Genomic DNA, 16,557 nt, shown 5'->3' with positions numbered 1-16,557 from the left:
CCTGGCTTCACCTACTTGTAGGAGAAGCTGGGAAGGGTAAGGCCTGGGGGACCCAAGCTTGGGATGGGGCACCCCAGGTTGGAGGGGGCGGCAGGTGTCAGGACAGAGACAGCTCTGGCCAGCAGGTGGCAGCACAGGCTGCCCTCAGGGCTGAGGAGTTGGACAAGGGACAGCCAGGCCCTGGCTGACTCGCCCGTGGTGGGGCCGCAGTGAGACCAGCCGGGTACAGTGGCAGCTGGGAGACACCCAGAAAGCCTGGACAGGGACACTCCGGTGGGACCCCCTGCGAGGCGTGAGGAGCCCAGGCTTCTGGAAGGACTGCAGGGCGGGCCTAGGGGCAGGAGGGCCCGTTCAGCCTGAGGGGAAAGTATCTAGCAGATAGGGCAGGTGTCTGCCAGGCTGACTGGAGGAGGGGGTAGTTTTGGGGGGTGGAAGAAACAAAGGTTTCAAGTTTCTGGACTCCTGCCCTCCTCACAGCACCCACACCTCCCCCAACTCTGCAGGTGGGGCTGAGCAAAGGGGCAGGCTCCACCCTCACCAGGCCCAAGTGCTCCCGAATGCTCAGCTTGGGGGCTCCTCCCTGGAGCTCCTCCCCCACCCCACCCCACCCCAGGCCTGCGGGGAGGGCCAGGAGGGGTTCAGTGAATAGGACCAGGTGGGCACAGCAGGGGGGCGCTCCTGTTCCAGTTCCATCTCAGAAAGGGACGCAGAGGGGCGGGCTCAGGGCAAGCCAAAACCCTGGTTTATTTCAGCATCAGCAACATCTTAGCCATCACAAAAATAAACTCTACCTGGGGCAACGGGAGTGTCTACAGCGAGGCTAAGGGCTCGGCCGCGGCGGCGAGCTTAGGGTGCGTGTGGGCACTGCCCAGGCGATACGTTAGGAAGCGGCAGGGCTGTGGCGTGGCAGGTGCTGGAGCTTCACTTCTGGGCGGGAATGAGGTCATCGATGGCCTGGCCCTGCTCCAGCCGCTGCTCCATCTCAATGAGCAGCTTCACGCCGTCCACCACCATCTGCACCAGCTCCACCTCCGAGAAGCCCAGGCGGTCGGCGTTGGAGATGTCAAAGACCCCGCCCACCGCGGCCGTGTCCACGCCACCTGGGGAGACAACCGGGTCAGCAGGGCTGGGGGGCAGCGGGAGGGTGGGGGGCAGTGGGGGGGCTGCGGGCAGACCCTGCCCCACGCACCTGTGCCTCGCTTCTGAAGCCGCAGCCGCTTGAGCACCTCCGCGAACTTCTCGTGCCGGCCCAGGTGGGGCAGCTTGATGTGGACGCCGGCCCGCAGCCCTGTGCCCAGGTTGGAGGGGCAGGTGAGGATGTAGCCCAGGTGCGGGTTCCACATGAACTCGTAGTTCTTGGACTTGAAGAGCGTTTCGATCTGCAGGCGGGGAAGGCCGAGCGTGAGGCCTGGAGAGACAGCCTCCCACAAGGGACCCGCTGGGACCCAGGAGCCCGAGGTGACTGAGTCCCTGCCTGGCCCTGCCCCCTCCTTGGCATCGAACCCCCACTCATGCCAGCTCCTGTTGGGGGGCCAGGCCTGACCTGGGTGAGGCCATTGCAGAACCGGGTGAACACCTCCTTCATGTTGCCCCCCTTCTGCATGGAGATGACCCGCAGGTGGTCCTCCTCGTTGATCCACACCAGGAAAGTCTTACTGTCATTGTGCCTGGCGGGGGTGGGGGGGGGCATAGTCAGGCCTCCTCTGGGACTGAGGGGGGCGGCATAGTCAGGCCTCCTCCGGCTGTGGCCTTGGCACATCCAGAAAATACTCCAGGGGGTGCCAGGCCTGAGGAACTTCTAAAAGTCCCTGAGGTGACCCAGGGGCAGGCAGGGAGGCCAGGACACCTCAGAAGTGGATCAAAAAGCCCTAAGCTGCCCCCATCCTGCTAGTCACGTGCTGGGGGCGGGCACTGAGGGGGACACCAGGTCCCCATCTAAGAGGTGAGAGGCCAGGACAGCCCCCACCCCATCCCCGCCCCGGAAAGCACTGTATCTGGGGGCTGGAGCCCCGCCTACAAACAGTGGGACAAGCAGGAGGCCCTCCCTCGCCCCCCTGGGAATCCTCTGCATCACCCCAGCACCTGGCAGAGTCCCCGGGCGCCTGGAAGCACGTGAGAGAGAAAGAAAACAAGGAGCTCAGCTCCCAAGATGGGGGGAGAGAAGCCAACCTGGTCTGTCTCCCCCGCTCCCCCCCCCCAAGGTCCCCAGGGACTGAGGCCTCCGCGCACCTGCCTGGTCAAGGTCACCTGCCTGGAGGCCCGGGTGGCACCAAACCTGTCCCAGGAGTGCGTCCCCTCCTTCCTCCACTGCATGGGCGGGGCCGGCGCAGGGGAGGCGGGACCCGCGCGATGGGGAGGGGGGAGGGAACACGCACCAGATGCCACGGGCGTCGGGCCAGTCCCGGGCCATGCCCGAGGCCAGCAGCAGCGGCGACACGGGCTTGTCGAAGAGGAAGTGGTCATCGATGAGCTGCTGCTGCTCCGCGTCCGTCATGCTCTTGAGCGAGTAGTACTTGCCCGCCAGGTCGCCGTCCAGGCTCGACAGCGCTGCGGAGAGGCCGGCTCAGGGGACAGGCTGCGGGCCGGCCCCCTCCCCCGCCCCGTGGGAGCCCAGTCTGCCCGGTCCCAGGCCGCCACCCCCCCGCCCGCGCCCAGCCCCGCGAGAGCCCAGTCTGCGTGGTCCGGGCGCGGCCCGAGACGGTGGCCCTCGCGGGGCCCCAGGCCGCTGTCCCTCGGGAAACCGGACCGCGCATGCAGATAAGAGCGGGGCGGCGCGGGCGGCTCGGATGACAAGTAAACAAGGCGGGCGGGGCCGGGGCGGGCGGCGACCCCTACCTTCCACCGCGAGCTTCTCAATGGCGCGGCGCTCCCCGCGGCTGCAGTGCGGGGGGAGGCAGAAGCCGCGGATGCTGCGGCCCGTGCGCACCCGAGAGCTCAGCACGTAGTTGGGGTCCAGATCGTCGCCGCCCTGCGGGCCGAGCGTAGGTGAGCGCCGCCGGGACCTGCCTCCCTGCCCGCCCCGCCCCGCCCCGCCGCCCGGCCGCCCCGCACCTGCAGGTTGTTGGGGTTGAGGTCGGTCTTGTGCTCGTCACCCGGCTTGTAGCCGCCGTGCCGGTCCTCGATGATGGGGTCGAAGAGCTCCTTGAACACTTCGTATGACTCCTCGTCGCCCGCCACGGAGCCCACGGTCATGATGAAGGGGTGGCCTGGGGGAGGGCGCCAAACGGGGCAGTGACGTCACTGCCCGCCCAAGCCGGCGGCCGAACAGCCTGCAGCTGCGCGCGGGGCGGGCGGGGGACCCCGGCCCCGGGATGCCCTGCTGGGAACGCGCCGATCCCCGACCCGGGACGGGCTGCGCGTACCCGGGTTGTCCACTCCGGTCTGGATGACGTCGTCCAACGTGAAGCCGCTCGACGTGCTCTTGGCGCGCAGTTCGGCGTACAGCTCGGGGGTCAGCACCTTGGCCATGTGGTTGTTGTGGCCGCTGAGGTCGGGGTACTCGTCCTCCGCCGGGAAGCGCAGCTTCAGCGCGTTGTGGCTGTTGGAGAAGGGCATGGCGGCGGCGGGCGGCGAGCTGCGGAAGACGGTGCATCAGAGGATCGGGGCAGCAGCCTCCCAGGGACCTGCAAGCCACCCGGGGCCCTGGTCCCCAGCCCCAGCCCCCCGGATGTGGCCAAGGTCAGCGGGGTACGCTGTGCGCGCGAGGGGGCGTCCCCACCGCCCCAGGCGTTCGGGCTCCAGGCTGGGGGTCTTCGTCGCGCCCGGAGCACAGGATGCAGCGGTCCCCGCGCCCCCTCCGTGCGCAGCGCCCCCGCCCCGCCCCGGCACGTCCGTCCCGGGGCCTCGGGCCCACTCACCCGGCAGCAGGGAGCTCGGTGCTTCCACAGCTCCGGGAGCGTCGCAGGCGAACAGCGGCAGATCCGCGCTCCCGCGGCTCTTAAGGGGCGCAACGCGGGCCGCCCATTGGTTGCTATTTATAGCCCATTCATTCCATTGGCCTGCGCCGCGGGGTGGTGTCGCCGCTTTGTCCGCCGCCCGCAGCTCCCAACCACCCCCCAGGCCTCCCACCCGGAGAAGTCCCTCCCTGGACCCCGCGCATCCCGCCTACCCGGCCCGTCGCCCGCCCGGGACCCCGAAGCCGGAACCTCAGACCTTTGGACATCCTGGAGTTCTCCCCAACACTGCCGCCGGGCGGGAAACTGAGGCAGGCAGAGCCGCCACGCTCTAAGGAAGCTCGGGCTTGTCCGCATCCTGGCTCCCGCCTCCCCCCTCCCGCCAGTCCCCGCGAGGACAGAGGCCAGGGCCGGGCGGGAGCGTAGCGTCCTGGGCTCCCGCTGCAGGTACTGCCCCCCCACCCGCGCCGTCCAGCCGGTTACCAACCGCGACCTTTCTCAAGGTGCCCCAGGCATCTCTGGGGCGATCTTGGTGCAGAGAGCGAAAGCGAGCCCGAGGCGCAGTCTGGCTCCGGCCCAACCCGCGGGCACCCGCGGTGCCTTAACCTTGGGCGAGTCCTGGAGCTCTGGGGGCCCTGCCTCTCCGGGAGGTGCGGCGCAGAGAGGCCGCTGGGCAGTGCGAAGCCTGTCTCCAGACCCCTGCCCTGGCCCTCTGCGCAGGGGGCAGGTTCAGCCTCACCCCCTAACCCCCAATGCAAAGATGGGAGGACTCGCTCACAATTAAGTATCTGTGAGATGTAAAAAAAAAACAAAACCCTAAAAATCAGAATCATGCAAATTAAATTTTAAAAAAATGACTCTACCACCTTCCACTACCCTAACCCACCCAGATCAGCAGAACTGTCAAAGAGTGGCAGCAGCCAGTGTGAGGTATGGCTGGACCATGGGAGACAGGCATTCACAACTGGGAATTGCTACATCTTTTTTGGAAAGTACTTTGGCAGAATATCTATTGAAATTAAAAATATTCCCGCTCCATGACCCCAAGATCCCACTTCCGCCTATGGGAAGGGTGGCCTCTGCCAACAGAGGCCTGTAGTTTGAAAAACAAACACACAGATCAACGGGGATATAACTGGATGCCCATCGCCGAGGGGCTGGCAGGGTGGGGGGCCTGAGCCCCGTGTGGAGGGTTATACAGCGACTTAAAGTGTGAATTGGAGCACCTATGGTTAATACCCATCAGATGCTGCTTTAAGGATAAAGCAAGAGCCCTGGCCGGTGTGGCTCAGTGGATAGAGCGTCCGCCCAGGTTCCATTCCGGTCAAGGGCACGTGCCTGGGTTGTGGGCTCGATTCCCAGTAGGGGGCGTGCAGGAGGCAGCTAATCCATGATTCTCTCTCATCATTGATGTTTCTCTCTCTCCCTTCCTCTCTGAAATCAGTAAAAATATATTTTAAAAAAGAATAAAGCAATAAAGGAGGAACCCCTCATCTATGTGTGTATGAGACAGCCCCCTCCCGCCCCCCAGGCCTGCACAGTGAGCTCTGGGGGCAGCGAGGGGAACAGCACGCTGCTGCTGGGAGAGACTGGCACTGAGTGAGCATCTAAGCGAACACACACCAGACTGGAGGAGATGGGGGGGGGGGCAGAGCCACGAGTCCCAGTGCCCGGGACGCACTGAAGCAGAGACCCAGGGACAAGCACCAAGCAGTCCCTTCACCTCTGCGCGCATCAAAGGGTATGGAGCCTCCCTGGCTGCCCCCGTGGTGACCTTAGAAGGAACCCTGACTCTTCCTTCTCACCTGGGCCTGCTTTGACCTGCTCCCCACACGTGCTTTCTGTGTTGGGGTGGTGGTGTGTTTTCAGGCTCATAAAACAAGCCATTGTACAGGGGCAAGCGGTGCAGGCTGGCTGGACAGCAGGTGTCCCTTAAGCCTGGGGTTCCTGCAGCCCCTTCCCCGTTTCAGAAATATCTGCAGCTGCCTCCGCCTCCGGAGGCCTGATGGACTCAAGTTCCTGTTTCTAGAAACCAGAGCTGCTGGCCCCGGAGGCTGGCTTGGCTTTCAGACCCCGAGTGTGTGTGTGTGTGTGTGTGGAGGGGGGCCACTCAGGGCTTCCTCTTTGTCTCAGCCTCTGCAGCGGCTCTGAAGGCCTCCTCCCCCACCCTCAGGCCGCCCAGGGCTTGGCCACTTTGGGGGTGGGGAGCGGGAAGGACTCCCTGCACAGGCAAGGTCCGCACGGAGAGCCCAGCCCGGGACCGCCCTGTGGGCTCGGCACCCTCAGCCTCCTGGGCTGGGGGTTCTGTCCAGTTTTGCACATAAGCAGAGGGAAGGTCCCAGGTGGGTGACAGAGGGCCGGCAGTCCCTCAGTACCTGGAGTGGCTGGCCCTGTGCCTACCTGCCCGGGGCCCACCCTGGGCTGAACCCAGACTGACAGCGAGGGGGTCAGCAGCTGCGGCAGGGGAAGGCGAGGGGAACTTTGAGGCCTTTAGACCCAAATGCCAAGGTGAGGGAGGCCCCACAGCAGGTGGGGCTGCTTGGGGCCTGGTGGTCGCAGAGCAGGGCAGCAGGGTGTGGGGTGGAGGGAGCCCCTGGCTGACCTAGCTCCCACCTGTGGGCTCTCCACTTTCCCCAGGGCCCACAGAAGCCGGTTGGGTGGCGTCTAGGAGAGAAGCCAGGTGACATCACCTGGCCTGTTTCCAGTGTGGGCTCCTCAGAAATCACACCTGGTCACCACCAGCCCTGGAGGGGGAGGGAGCTTCAAAGGAGGCCCCGCTCATCCACAGGCCGTGGCCCGATCGCAAGCAGGCAGGGGCGGGCCAGGTGCAAAGGCCGGGCTGGGCACCGGCCATCCTTGCAGCCCGAGTCAGAGCGGCCAGGGCAGCCATTGCTTCCTCCTGGCGCCCTGTCCCTCAGCTCTACGGGACCTAGAGGAAGTTGGCTGTGCTCAGTAGAGGCGGGGCTGCCATGGAGTCAGAGCTCGGTGGGCGGCTGGGCTGGGCTGGTCAGAGGGACCTCGCCTCACCTGCTCCTGCCAGGACATGGACAGAGCAGCCTCCCTGTGCGCATCCTCAGCTTCTCCCTTTCCTCCAGGGTTTCCTTCCTGCCTCTTCCCATCTTTCTTCAGATCTGCCGTTAGTTCTCTGCGGCCACGTTTACTGGCTTTAAATCCCAATCCCAATTCTGCTTTGGCTGCATGGACTGTGTGACCTTCGGCAAGTTATTCAACCTCCCTGAGTCTTACTCTCCCCTTCCGTGAAATGGTCCCTCTCTCCTATACAAACTCTGCCCCGGGAAGGCGCCAACCTGACCTGGGGAATCAGCGGGTGGGGGAGGGGCGGGGGAGGCCAGTGCTTGAGGGCTCAGGCTGAGCGCTGGGCCGGCTCAGATGGAGCAGATGGGAAGGCGGACTGCAGGAGGGGCAGCCGGTAGCGGCCAGAGGCAGTGGGGAGACGGGACCACAAGAAACACCCAGTCCTAATTTAGGCTAAGCAGGCGCCCAGCCGAGGCTCCACGCCACAGCGGAGTGGCTGGGGAAAGAAGAACTCACAGGAGAAGTGGAAAATCCAGATCTCTCCGGGGAGCAATTAGGGAGTGATTCAGGCGGTGCAAAGGCGTGAAGCAGAGTCAACTGGAACAGAGGGTGGGCCGCGGATGGCGCTGGGTTGGCTCAATGTTGAGAGCAGGAGGCAGGGAGGCCATGAAGCAGCCACACAGGCAGCTAGTGGCCACAGTGCTAGCCCCACAGGGACCCGAGCCCACGGAGAGTGGGAGGCCACCCACAGCCCCTCACCTTCTTATCCCTGAGGATCCCAGACCCAGGCCCAGCTAGGGCACCTGGGTTCCCACCATGGACTCCGAGGGCCACCGACTGGCCAGTCCTGGCCCCAGAGGAGGGAGAGTTCAGCGAGCCCACAGGGTGGCAAGGCTCTGTGGAGGGGCTGGCTCTCCTGGGGCCTGGCCACTCCCATTTTGCCAGGCTTGACCAGCCCGGCCCCCGAAGTGTGGCCTAGGTTAGGGCCTAGGCTAAGCCCCAGGGCTGAGGGCATCTCTAACCCCCTCCAGGCCCAGGGCTAACGGGACAAGCCCTCCTTGCAGGGAGCCGAGCGCTGGCAGCAGCCCACGGCTCCGGTCCGCCTCCCCCGCAGGAGGAACCGGTTCTGAGTCAGCCAGGCTGAGGCACAAGACTGCGCTTTCCCGGTTCTGCCCCTCCCCCCGTCCCTGGCTCAGGCCGCTGGCACCGTCCCCACTGAGTCCAAAGTGAGCCGGTCCACCCAGCTCTCACTGCACCCGGGTCTCGGGGGGCCCAGGACCCCCTCCCTCCTGCGAGCAGTTCTGCACTCCGAGGACGTGGCCGAGGGGGGGAGTGGGCCTGGGCGGAGGCCGCTGCTGCAACTCTGCCAGCCCCTGCTGCACCCTGGCTGACCCGGACAGAGCCTCCCCTCTGACCTGCGATTGCATTTTCTGGAATGCACCCCGGGCCCAGGCAGGGGCAGGGTGTTCACTGCAGTGACAACATGTCCGCGGCCCAGCGTCCTCCCAGGGGACAGGGCGGCGGCCGCGGGCAGACCCTGACTGCGGGGCCTCGGGGCGGGGTCGCGGCGCAGCGCCGGCTGCCGGGACCGTGGGACTCCCGGCCTGTCTCCCACGGGCGAGTGTAAACACAGGAATCACACCCATAGGAAGCCGGCGGGCGGGAGCGTCCACGTGCCCCACTTCCCGCGGCGACGGCCGGGCGCCGTGACGTCATCGGCAGGCGCCACGCGCCGGGCTGCAGCCGGAAGTACCGCGGTCGCCGAGCCACGTGCGGACCCTCCCTCAACCCAGCGAGCGGGGCGTCGGTGAGAGTCCGCGGGGCCGTGCGCCGGCGGGGGTCGGTCCGGGGTCCCGCGCGCCCCTCCGGCTCCGTGGTCCCGCCCAGACCGGTGCCGGCCCGGCCGCTGCTGCGTTCACCGCGCGCTGCGCGTCCCCAGCTCCGCTGGCGGGGCCCTCGCCTCCCCGCGTCCCTCGGCGCCCGCCCGCCCAGGAGCCCGCCCGCCCAGGACAGGAGGGCTGGGGAGGGGGTCCGCAGCGTCTAGCCTCCCCTCTCTCACCGGGGGTGGGCGCCGGCTCCGGGCGGAGCGTGGCGAGAGGGTTAGGGCCTGACTTGGTGGGAATCCTGGCCAGGGTCTGGCCTCCGTCTCCGTCTGTGCTTTGGGCTGATGGCTGCTGCCTCACGCCCCAGACCAAGAGGGCTTCAGTGGCGGCCAGCGTGGCGCTGCCCTGGTGGACAGTGCCGGGCCTGAGCCAGCCCCTCCCCGCGGCCTGGGACCTGGGGGTCACCACGCACATCCTGCCTCCTGGCGCCTGTCCGCGCTTACGCCCCTGTCCCTGTTCCAGGTCCCTGGCACCCGCCAGAGAGCCACACCATGAGCTTCGTGGGGTATGAGGAACTGATCAAAGAGGGGGACACCGCCATCCTGTCCCTGGGCCACGGGGCAATGGTGGCGGTGAGCGTGCAGCGCGGAGCACAGACCCAGACCCGGCACGGCGTCCTGCGGCACTCGGTGGACCTCATCGGCCGCCCTTTCGGTTCCAAGGTGACCTGCGGCCGAGGGGGCTGGGTGTACGTGCTGCACCCCACGCCTGAGCTCTGGACCCTGAACCTGCCCCACCGCACCCAGATCCTCTACTCCACCGACATCGCCCTGCTCACCATGATGCTGGAGCTTCGGCCCGGCTCTGTGGTCTGCGAGTCTGGTGAGTCTGTTTGCATCGCTCCACCTCAGAAGTGACACGGTGGTGGAGGGCAGACAGTGACCTCTGTGCCCTTCCTGAAGGCAGGCATGGCTACTTGACCTCTGTTTTTAGAAAATCTATTTGTAATGATTTAGAGAGGGAGAGGGAGAAAGAGAAACATCAGTGATGAGAATCATTGATCGGCTGCCTCCTGCAGGCCCCGACTGGGGAAGGAGCCCACAACCCAGGCATGTGCCCTGACCAGAAGTTGAACCGTGAACTTCTGGTTCATAGGTCAACACTCAACCACGGAGCCATACCAGCCGGGCTTGACTTCTATTTGAATAGGACATTTCTGGGGAGCTGCCTGCAGGGAGTGAGGGCAGAAGCAGGGAGGTTGGTCAGGAGGCTGGTGCTGTACTCTGAGTGAGAGCTGATGGGACTAGAGCAAGCATGGAGGGGGGGGGTGGGCAGGAAGGGTCCTGCCTGTCTTGCTGCAGAGGGCCCACAGTGCCCTTGGTGCTGACCAGGGTACTGACCGCCATTCCCTAAGCCTGTGCTGACAGAGGGCAGAGGGTGGCTGGCCCAGCAGTCCCCAGCTGCTACACGTGAGAGCCCCAGGCACAGGCTGAGGCGCCCTTCCTGGAGGGCGGCCAGGGCCACTTGGAGCCGCTGGTGGCAGGTGGGGAGCCTGCCCCAGGCACATTTCCCAGGGCATCATGGACCTGAGCCCAGGAGCCAGGGTGCAGGCACAGGCCTTTCACACACAGACACGCCCAGGGGCGCTGGACCGGCCTGGGGTGGAGACTGAAGCCTGTAGCCTGGCAACGGACCGCCCTGGCCCGGGGGCCCTGGGTTCCCAGCAGGCTCCTTATGGGCTGGGACACTGGGTCGGGGGTCATGAAGAGGCCCTGGTGCCCCTGCTGCCAGCTTCCTGAGGGCCTCAGGCCATCCTGTTCCCCTCTGGGCCTCAGTTTCTTCACACGGACAATTGGATGGTCCCTGTTGCGCAGACAAACGCGTTGAAATAGGAAGAGTCAGAGGCAGGGCTAGGCTCGGTCACAGAGTGGGTGGGCTGGGCAGAGGCAGCGCCCAGCACGAGGCTCGTGGGGTGCCGTGGCAGGCGCGCAGCAGGACTCAGGGCGGGGTCGGCCCTGCTGCACCCTGGCCAGGCCTCGCTGCTCTCGGGGAAGAAGGGCCGGTCCGTGGGCCACTCTGGGCTCCCCTGGTGTCTGGCTCCCCTTCTGGGACCTGGAGGCACAGCCATGGAGCAGGCAGACCAGGGTCCTGCCTCTCAGAGGGACCGGGGGTCAGATCGCGGCACCATGGCAGTGTGTTGATGGCTTAAGCTTGTAAGACAGAGCTGCATGTTTGAGGGCCACTCAGAGAGGGGTCTCTCCAGGCAGGGCGGTCAGAGAGGACCTCTGCAGCAGGGACATTGAGTTGGAGAGGGTCACCCCGGGGGAGAGCAAGTGGGGGGCCCCCTGTGAGAGGCACCACACAGACCAGCCTGGCAGGAGCAAGAAATGAGGCGTGTATGTGTGTGGGGGGGGGCACACATAGCGTCAGTGGGAGTCGACTCCACCCCGCGTGGAAGGGGTGCGCGGCCAGTTTGTGCAGAGTCACCTGGCCCCAGTGGGGGTGCTGGGCGGTTGCAGGCAGCCAGGCTGGTGGCTGTCACTGAGCCAGGAGGGATGGGCCTCGGGCAGGTGGGGACAGGACAAACAGTGGGTGGGTCGGGAGAGAAGGGAGAGACGGGGAAGGCGGGGCAGGCGCTCCAGGTGGGTCAGATGTGGGTGGGGCGGGGAGAGTCGAGGCTGCTGGGCGGTGGGTGTGGTCGGCTGGGTTGCGGAAGGCTTGGCAGGGAGTGGACTTGGCCTGGGATCGGGTCCAGCTTCGCACTATCAGTGCCGAGCGCGGTTTGGGTGTAGCCGGGAGGTGGCTGGCGAGTGTGCGGTACGTGCTAGGTGCCAGGTCGGAGTCGGGTGCAGGGCGTGGGCATTGTCATCAAGTAGGTGGCACCTGCACCCAAGGGGCGAGGGGGTCGGGGGTGGGGGACACAGGCCCAGCTGGCGCTGCAGGGTAGGAAGTCGGGCAGCGGTGGCCTGTGTGGTGGGCGACACTGAGAGGCGGTGCCCGGTGGGGAGGAGAGCCGGCGGGGAGTTGGTGTCGGGGCACTCTGAGGGGCGGCAAGGGGCGGGCGGAGGAGCTCGAGGGGTGGAAGGACGGACCCGCCTGGTGAGCCTGGAGCTCCGGGAGCTGGACTGTCCACACGTGGGAGGCGATGGCTCTGTCTGCGCTGCCCCGCCCCTCCCAGCACGCGGCCCCGGGCTGGGCAGCGGGTTTGCTCCTGTGTGGGACTGGGCAGGGCAGACACCCGCTGACCCCTCCCCCCGCCGGAGTCCGAGGGCAGCAGGACTGACAGGCAGCTCACGAGGGATGCCCACTGGTACCCGGGCCAGCTGACTTTGGGGGCCCTCTGTGGGTCTCCCGGGGTTGTTTCCTGGGTGGACCCAGCTGCCCCCCCTGACACCGTCCTGTCCCCCAGGCACGGGCAGCGGCTCTGTGTCCCACGCCATCATCCGCACCGTGGCGCCCACAGGCCACCTGCACACGGTGGAGTTCCACCAGCAGCGGGCGGAGAAGGCGCGGGAGGAGTTCCGGGAGCACCGCCTGAGCCGCTGGGTGACCGTGCGCAACCAGGACGTGTGCCGCAGCGGCTTCGGCGTGAGCCACGTGGCAGACGCTGTCTTCCTGGACATCCCATCGCCGTGGGAGGCTGTGGGCCATGCCTGGGACGCCCTCAAGGTTGAAGGTGCGTGGGGTGCCGGCAGAGGTGCGCCCTGGGGGCTCGGCTCTGGGCCCAGCGAGGTCAGAAGTCAGCAGGCCACACAGCAGGGGCGGGATGGCCTCGGGGAGGTCACCCGGCCGAAGGGTGCGGGTGGAAGAGTCGGGCTGGTGAGAACGGGGCTCCACTGGGGCCCACCCGAGGAGGGGGTGTCTCAGCCCCTGCGGAGTGTGGCAGCCCTGCCTGAGGGGGACCTGCACCACGGGTGTGCCGGAGGTCAGAGGTCAACCCCTGACCCCAGCGGTTCCCTGCGGAGTCAGGAGTCAGAGGTGCCCCTCCCCCGAGCCAGGAGCCAGGCATCTGGTCCCTTTTAGGGAAGAAGCTCGCGTGGAGGCGGAAGTGGGCTCCCGGCCAGGGAGGCGCCGGCTGGGCCCTGGGTTTTTCCCTTTTCTGGAGAGGGAGCGGCTGGGGCAGCAGCCCCTTCCTTCCCGCTGCGGAGCCGTAGCTGCAGGGCGGGGCTGCTCCTCGGAAGGCAAGGCCCCGCCCCAGGGTAGTGGCCCCCCAGCAAGGTGGTGGCCCCTGGGGGAGGGTGGTGGCCCCCACGGCAGTGTAGTGCCTCCCAGCAAGGTGGTGGCCCCCGGGGGAGGGTGGTGGCCCCTCAGGAGGGTTGTGGCCCCCGGGGGAGGGTGGTGGCCCCTCAGGAGGGTGGTGGCCCCCGGGGGAGGGTGGTGACAGTGGCCCCTGCCCGCTGGCTCAGGCTCGCCCTGGACTCCAGGTTCCTGGTCTCTGCCCAGGTGGCCTGGGGCCGGGAGTGGGACAGCCCTGGGTCCCCCTGGCTCTGCCCGCCCCCCCCCCCCCACGGCTTTGCCTCAACACCAGCGCCTCTCCCTGCCCTCCACCCCGCTCCAGGGCACGGGGCGGGGGGGGGACGGGGTCCAGGCCGCAGTCCGGGGAGGCCAGAATCGGCGCCCAGCCGTGGCCTCCTTGCTGCTGAGACGCCGCCGGCAGCCGCTGGGCGCCATGCCATCTGCTGCTCCCTCGCTGCCCCTGTAATCCCCTCGGCTCTTTTGTTCTGGGCTGGAGGCTCTCTGGCCCTTTTCCGGGCTCACCTGCCCGCGGGGAGCCTGGCCCAGCCACGCATGGCCCCACTCTCCTGGCCCCGGGCTCCTTGCCTCAGGAAGCCCCCCCTCCCCTCCCCCCGCCCCGTGGGGCTTCAGTGTCTCTGGCAGTGAACACGGGGGTCGGGTCTCCTCTGGGTGGTGATCCTGCAGCCCTGATGGAGACAAGTTTCCCGGGTCCAGGTATGGTGGGTGACCAGGCCGCACAGGCAGGCCAAGGCTTGCCCGGGCCACACCCCTCCCCCCACCCCGGCTTCCAGAACCTTCCCTGCAGGACTGGGGGACCAGGCAGGCTGAGGGGCACTTCAGGCAGCCCCAGAGGGAGGCAGGAGGAGGCTTTCACCCCCACACCCCCACCCCCTCATCCTCGCTGCTTGCCCTGGGAGCTGGGGCAGCCTCTGGCCTCCTGGGACCCGGTGCCTCACCCGCTAGGGCTGTGTGGTTAGGGCTGTCCAAGAATGATCAGGAATGTCTGCATAGGGCTGTAAGGTTAGAGCTGTGTGGTTAGGGATGTATGATGAGGGGTGTCTGGTGAGGGCTGCGTGGTTAGGGCCATCTGGTTAGAGCTGTTCTGGGCCAAATGAGCTGGCAGCTGGGATGCCAAGGCTCTACCTAACTCCCTACCCAGCCTTTGCCCTGGCCCCTGACCCCAGCTCTTCATGGCCTGAGCACATGGCCAGCCTCAGACCCCATGGCAGGGTCTGGGAACCCACCCTCCTGGCTCACACTGGGGTTTCTTTCTTTTTTTAAAAAAAAAAAATATATATTTTATTGATATTTCACAGTGAGGAAGGGAGAGGGATAGAGAGCTAGAAACATCGATCAGCTGTCTCCTGCACACCTCCCACTCGGGATGTGCCCGCAACCAAGGCACATGCCCTTGACCGGAATCGAACCCGGAACCCCTCAGTCCGCAGGCCGATGCTCTATCCACTGAGCCAAACCGGTTTCGGCCACACTGGGGTTTCTTTTTTTTTTTTTTTTTTAAATATATTTTATTGATATTTCAGAGAGGAAGGGAGAGGGATAGAGAGCTAGAAACATCGATCAGCTGCCTCCTGCACACCTCCCACTGGGGATGTGCCCGCAACCAAGGCACATGCCCTTGACCGGAATCGAACCCGGAACCCCTCAGTCCGCAGGCCGACGCTCTATCCACTGAGCCAAACCGGTCTCGGCCACACTGGGGTTTCTTGATCAGCGCCCACTCCCGAGGGCCAGGTGGCGGCTTGCCCTGCAGTCCCAGCCACAGAGGCCGCCTGGGGGGGCTCCTGCCTCTGACCCTGTCCTCCCCGCAGGTGGGCGCTTCTGCTCCTTCTCGCCGTGCATCGAGCAGGTGCAGCGCACGTGCCAGGCGCTGGCGGCCCGAGGCTTCTCGGAGCTGAGCACCGTGGAGGTGCTGCCGCAGGTGTACAACGTGCGCACCGTCAGCCTGCCCCCGCCCGACCTGGGCGCCGGCCCCGGCCCCGACGCCGGCCCCTTCCGCAGCGGCGCACCCATGAAGGAGGCCGTGGGCCACACTGGCTACCTGACCTTCGCCACCAAGACCCCGGACTAGCGGGCTGCCCGCCAGGAGGCCCAGGAGCTGCGTGGCCTGGGCCAGCAGGGAGGCTCGCGCTGCAGCTGCCTTATATGGTCGCGCGCCTGCGGGGCCTGTTTAGACAGATGGTGGGGTGGGGCCTCCTGCTGGCCTCGGGGGCCCTGGGGGAGGAAGGCCCGCCCTGCCCTGTGTCCCTGTCGAACTGCTGCTCGATGCCTCTCGAAGCCCCACTGCCACGGCCTCCTCTGGGTCCGAGCCCAGGGATGCAGGTGGTGGCCCCAGGCCGGGAAGGAGGTGGGGGAGCAAAGGCTGAAGGAGGGGGCAGGGGCCTGGCGCAGGGGACCCCCGACCCCCGAGGCCTAGCTGCCCATGAGGCCTGTGGAGACCTCAGCCCTACCCTGGCCCCTGCCCCCTCCCCAGCGCTGGTGGGCCAGGCTGGCCCAGCCACTAGGGAGAGGCGGCCCGGCTTGTCCCGTTGGGTGCTGCACACCCGTCCCTCCCAGGGGCAGCCCCGCCCGCCTCCTGTGCCTGCGGGGGGCTGCCTTCCTCCCGCTGCCAGGACACACGGCCTCCATCACCTAGGAGCCTTTGCCCACCAGCCAGGCTTGGAGCCCTTGGAACCCTTGTTGCTCAACCCCAGGGTTTCTTGGGGGGTCGGGGGCCAGCAGGGGGTGCACTAGGACAGAGGGCCGGACACCAGGGCCGGGGCACATGTCACCTGCCTGGCCTGACCTCCAGCTCTGGGTGTGGCTGGCATCCCTGCCCCAGGCCCCGGGACTGTGCGCACGACCCGCCTGGTGGAGAATAAACACTCCCCTGCCCTGCACACTGACTGAGACCCGTGTCCTGGAGCCCGGAGCCCCTCCCGACACCAGCGCCCAGGCTGGACCGCCACACGCAGCCCGCCCAGCCCTGATGCATCCTGTTGCATAGCAGGCACCAAGGGCCTTGGACGACTGGGACAAAGGACGAGTGTGTGGCCACCCCCACTGGCTGCAAAAAAGGCCACTTGTCCCCAGGACGGGCGGGGGAGGGGGAGGGGAGCATGTCCGCCTGTGTCCCAGGGCTCTGGACCCCCCCTCAGGCCCCTGCCTCTCACTCATAGATGCTTTGGTGTCTCATGCTCCCTGAAGGGCCCCCAACACCTGCCATCCGGCCTGGGGCCATCCCCAGGTTTTGTGGGTCTTGGCGCCAAGAGGGCCAGTTTCCTGGTGTCTGTCCGCAGGCTGGTGGCCTCCGCTCCCACTCGCTGTGCAGCCTCCACTAGACCTTGTCCCCTCGGGGTCCTTGGAACCAACACACTTCCCCCGGGGCTTAGCCCGGTGCCAGGACCTGCCTGCCTCAGACCAGATGCCCGGCCTGGGAACAGGAGGGACGAGGGCTTCGCCCGGGCTGTGGGCAAGGCCACGGGGGCCTGCTGCTGGGCTCCAGCCCGCACAGCTCGGGGCGACTCCTGTGCACCTGCAAGGCTCTCAGGGGTGCCTTCTCGGGCCTCCCC

At 66.7% G+C, this 16,557-nt stretch overlaps 2 protein-coding genes across 4 annotated transcripts; one reads left to right on the top strand and one right to left on the bottom strand.

Annotated features, from left to right (window-relative positions):
- Positions 1-720: 720 nt before the first annotated feature.
- CKB (creatine kinase B) lies at positions 721-7,805 on the bottom strand. Of its 3 annotated transcripts, none has more exons than XM_080642077.1 (9): positions 7,446-7,805; positions 3,858-3,936; positions 3,363-3,574; positions 3,052-3,206; positions 2,836-2,968; positions 2,376-2,547; positions 1,544-1,667; positions 1,190-1,379; positions 721-1,100 (listed from the first exon to the last, which is right to left on the bottom strand). In XM_080642077.1, exons 3-9 carry the CDS (start codon positions 3,553-3,555, stop codon positions 922-924), a joined length of 1,146 nt encoding a protein of 381 aa, XP_080498203.1. In that variant the 5' UTR covers positions 3,556-3,574; positions 3,858-3,936; positions 7,446-7,805; the 3' UTR covers positions 721-921. The 3 variants fall into 3 exon arrangements, with proteins under 3 accessions (XP_080498203.1, XP_080498202.1, XP_080498201.1); XM_080642076.1 differs by lacking the exon at positions 7,446-7,805 and adding an exon at positions 4,153-4,292 and having other exon boundaries at positions 3,858-3,970; XM_080642075.1 differs by lacking the exon at positions 7,446-7,805 and adding an exon at positions 4,153-4,259.
- An 844-nt stretch (positions 7,806-8,649) lies between these two features.
- Positions 8,650-15,884, top strand: TRMT61A (tRNA methyltransferase 61A). The gene is made up of 4 exons (XM_080642068.1): positions 8,650-8,736; positions 9,275-9,634; positions 12,162-12,428; positions 14,818-15,884. Exons 2-4 carry the CDS (start codon positions 9,304-9,306, stop codon positions 15,075-15,077), a joined length of 858 nt encoding a protein of 285 aa, XP_080498194.1. The 5' UTR covers positions 8,650-8,736; positions 9,275-9,303; the 3' UTR covers positions 15,078-15,884.
- Positions 15,885-16,557: the final 673 nt, after the last annotated feature.

This window comes from Plecotus auritus, assembly GCF_963455305.1.
Source record: "Plecotus auritus genome assembly, chromosome: 1".
In the NCBI taxonomy this organism is placed as follows: Eukaryota; Metazoa; Chordata; class Mammalia; order Chiroptera; family Vespertilionidae; genus Plecotus; species Plecotus auritus.
Note: the sequence above shows the minus strand (reverse complement) of the source record. Positions and strands in the feature narration are given on the sequence as shown.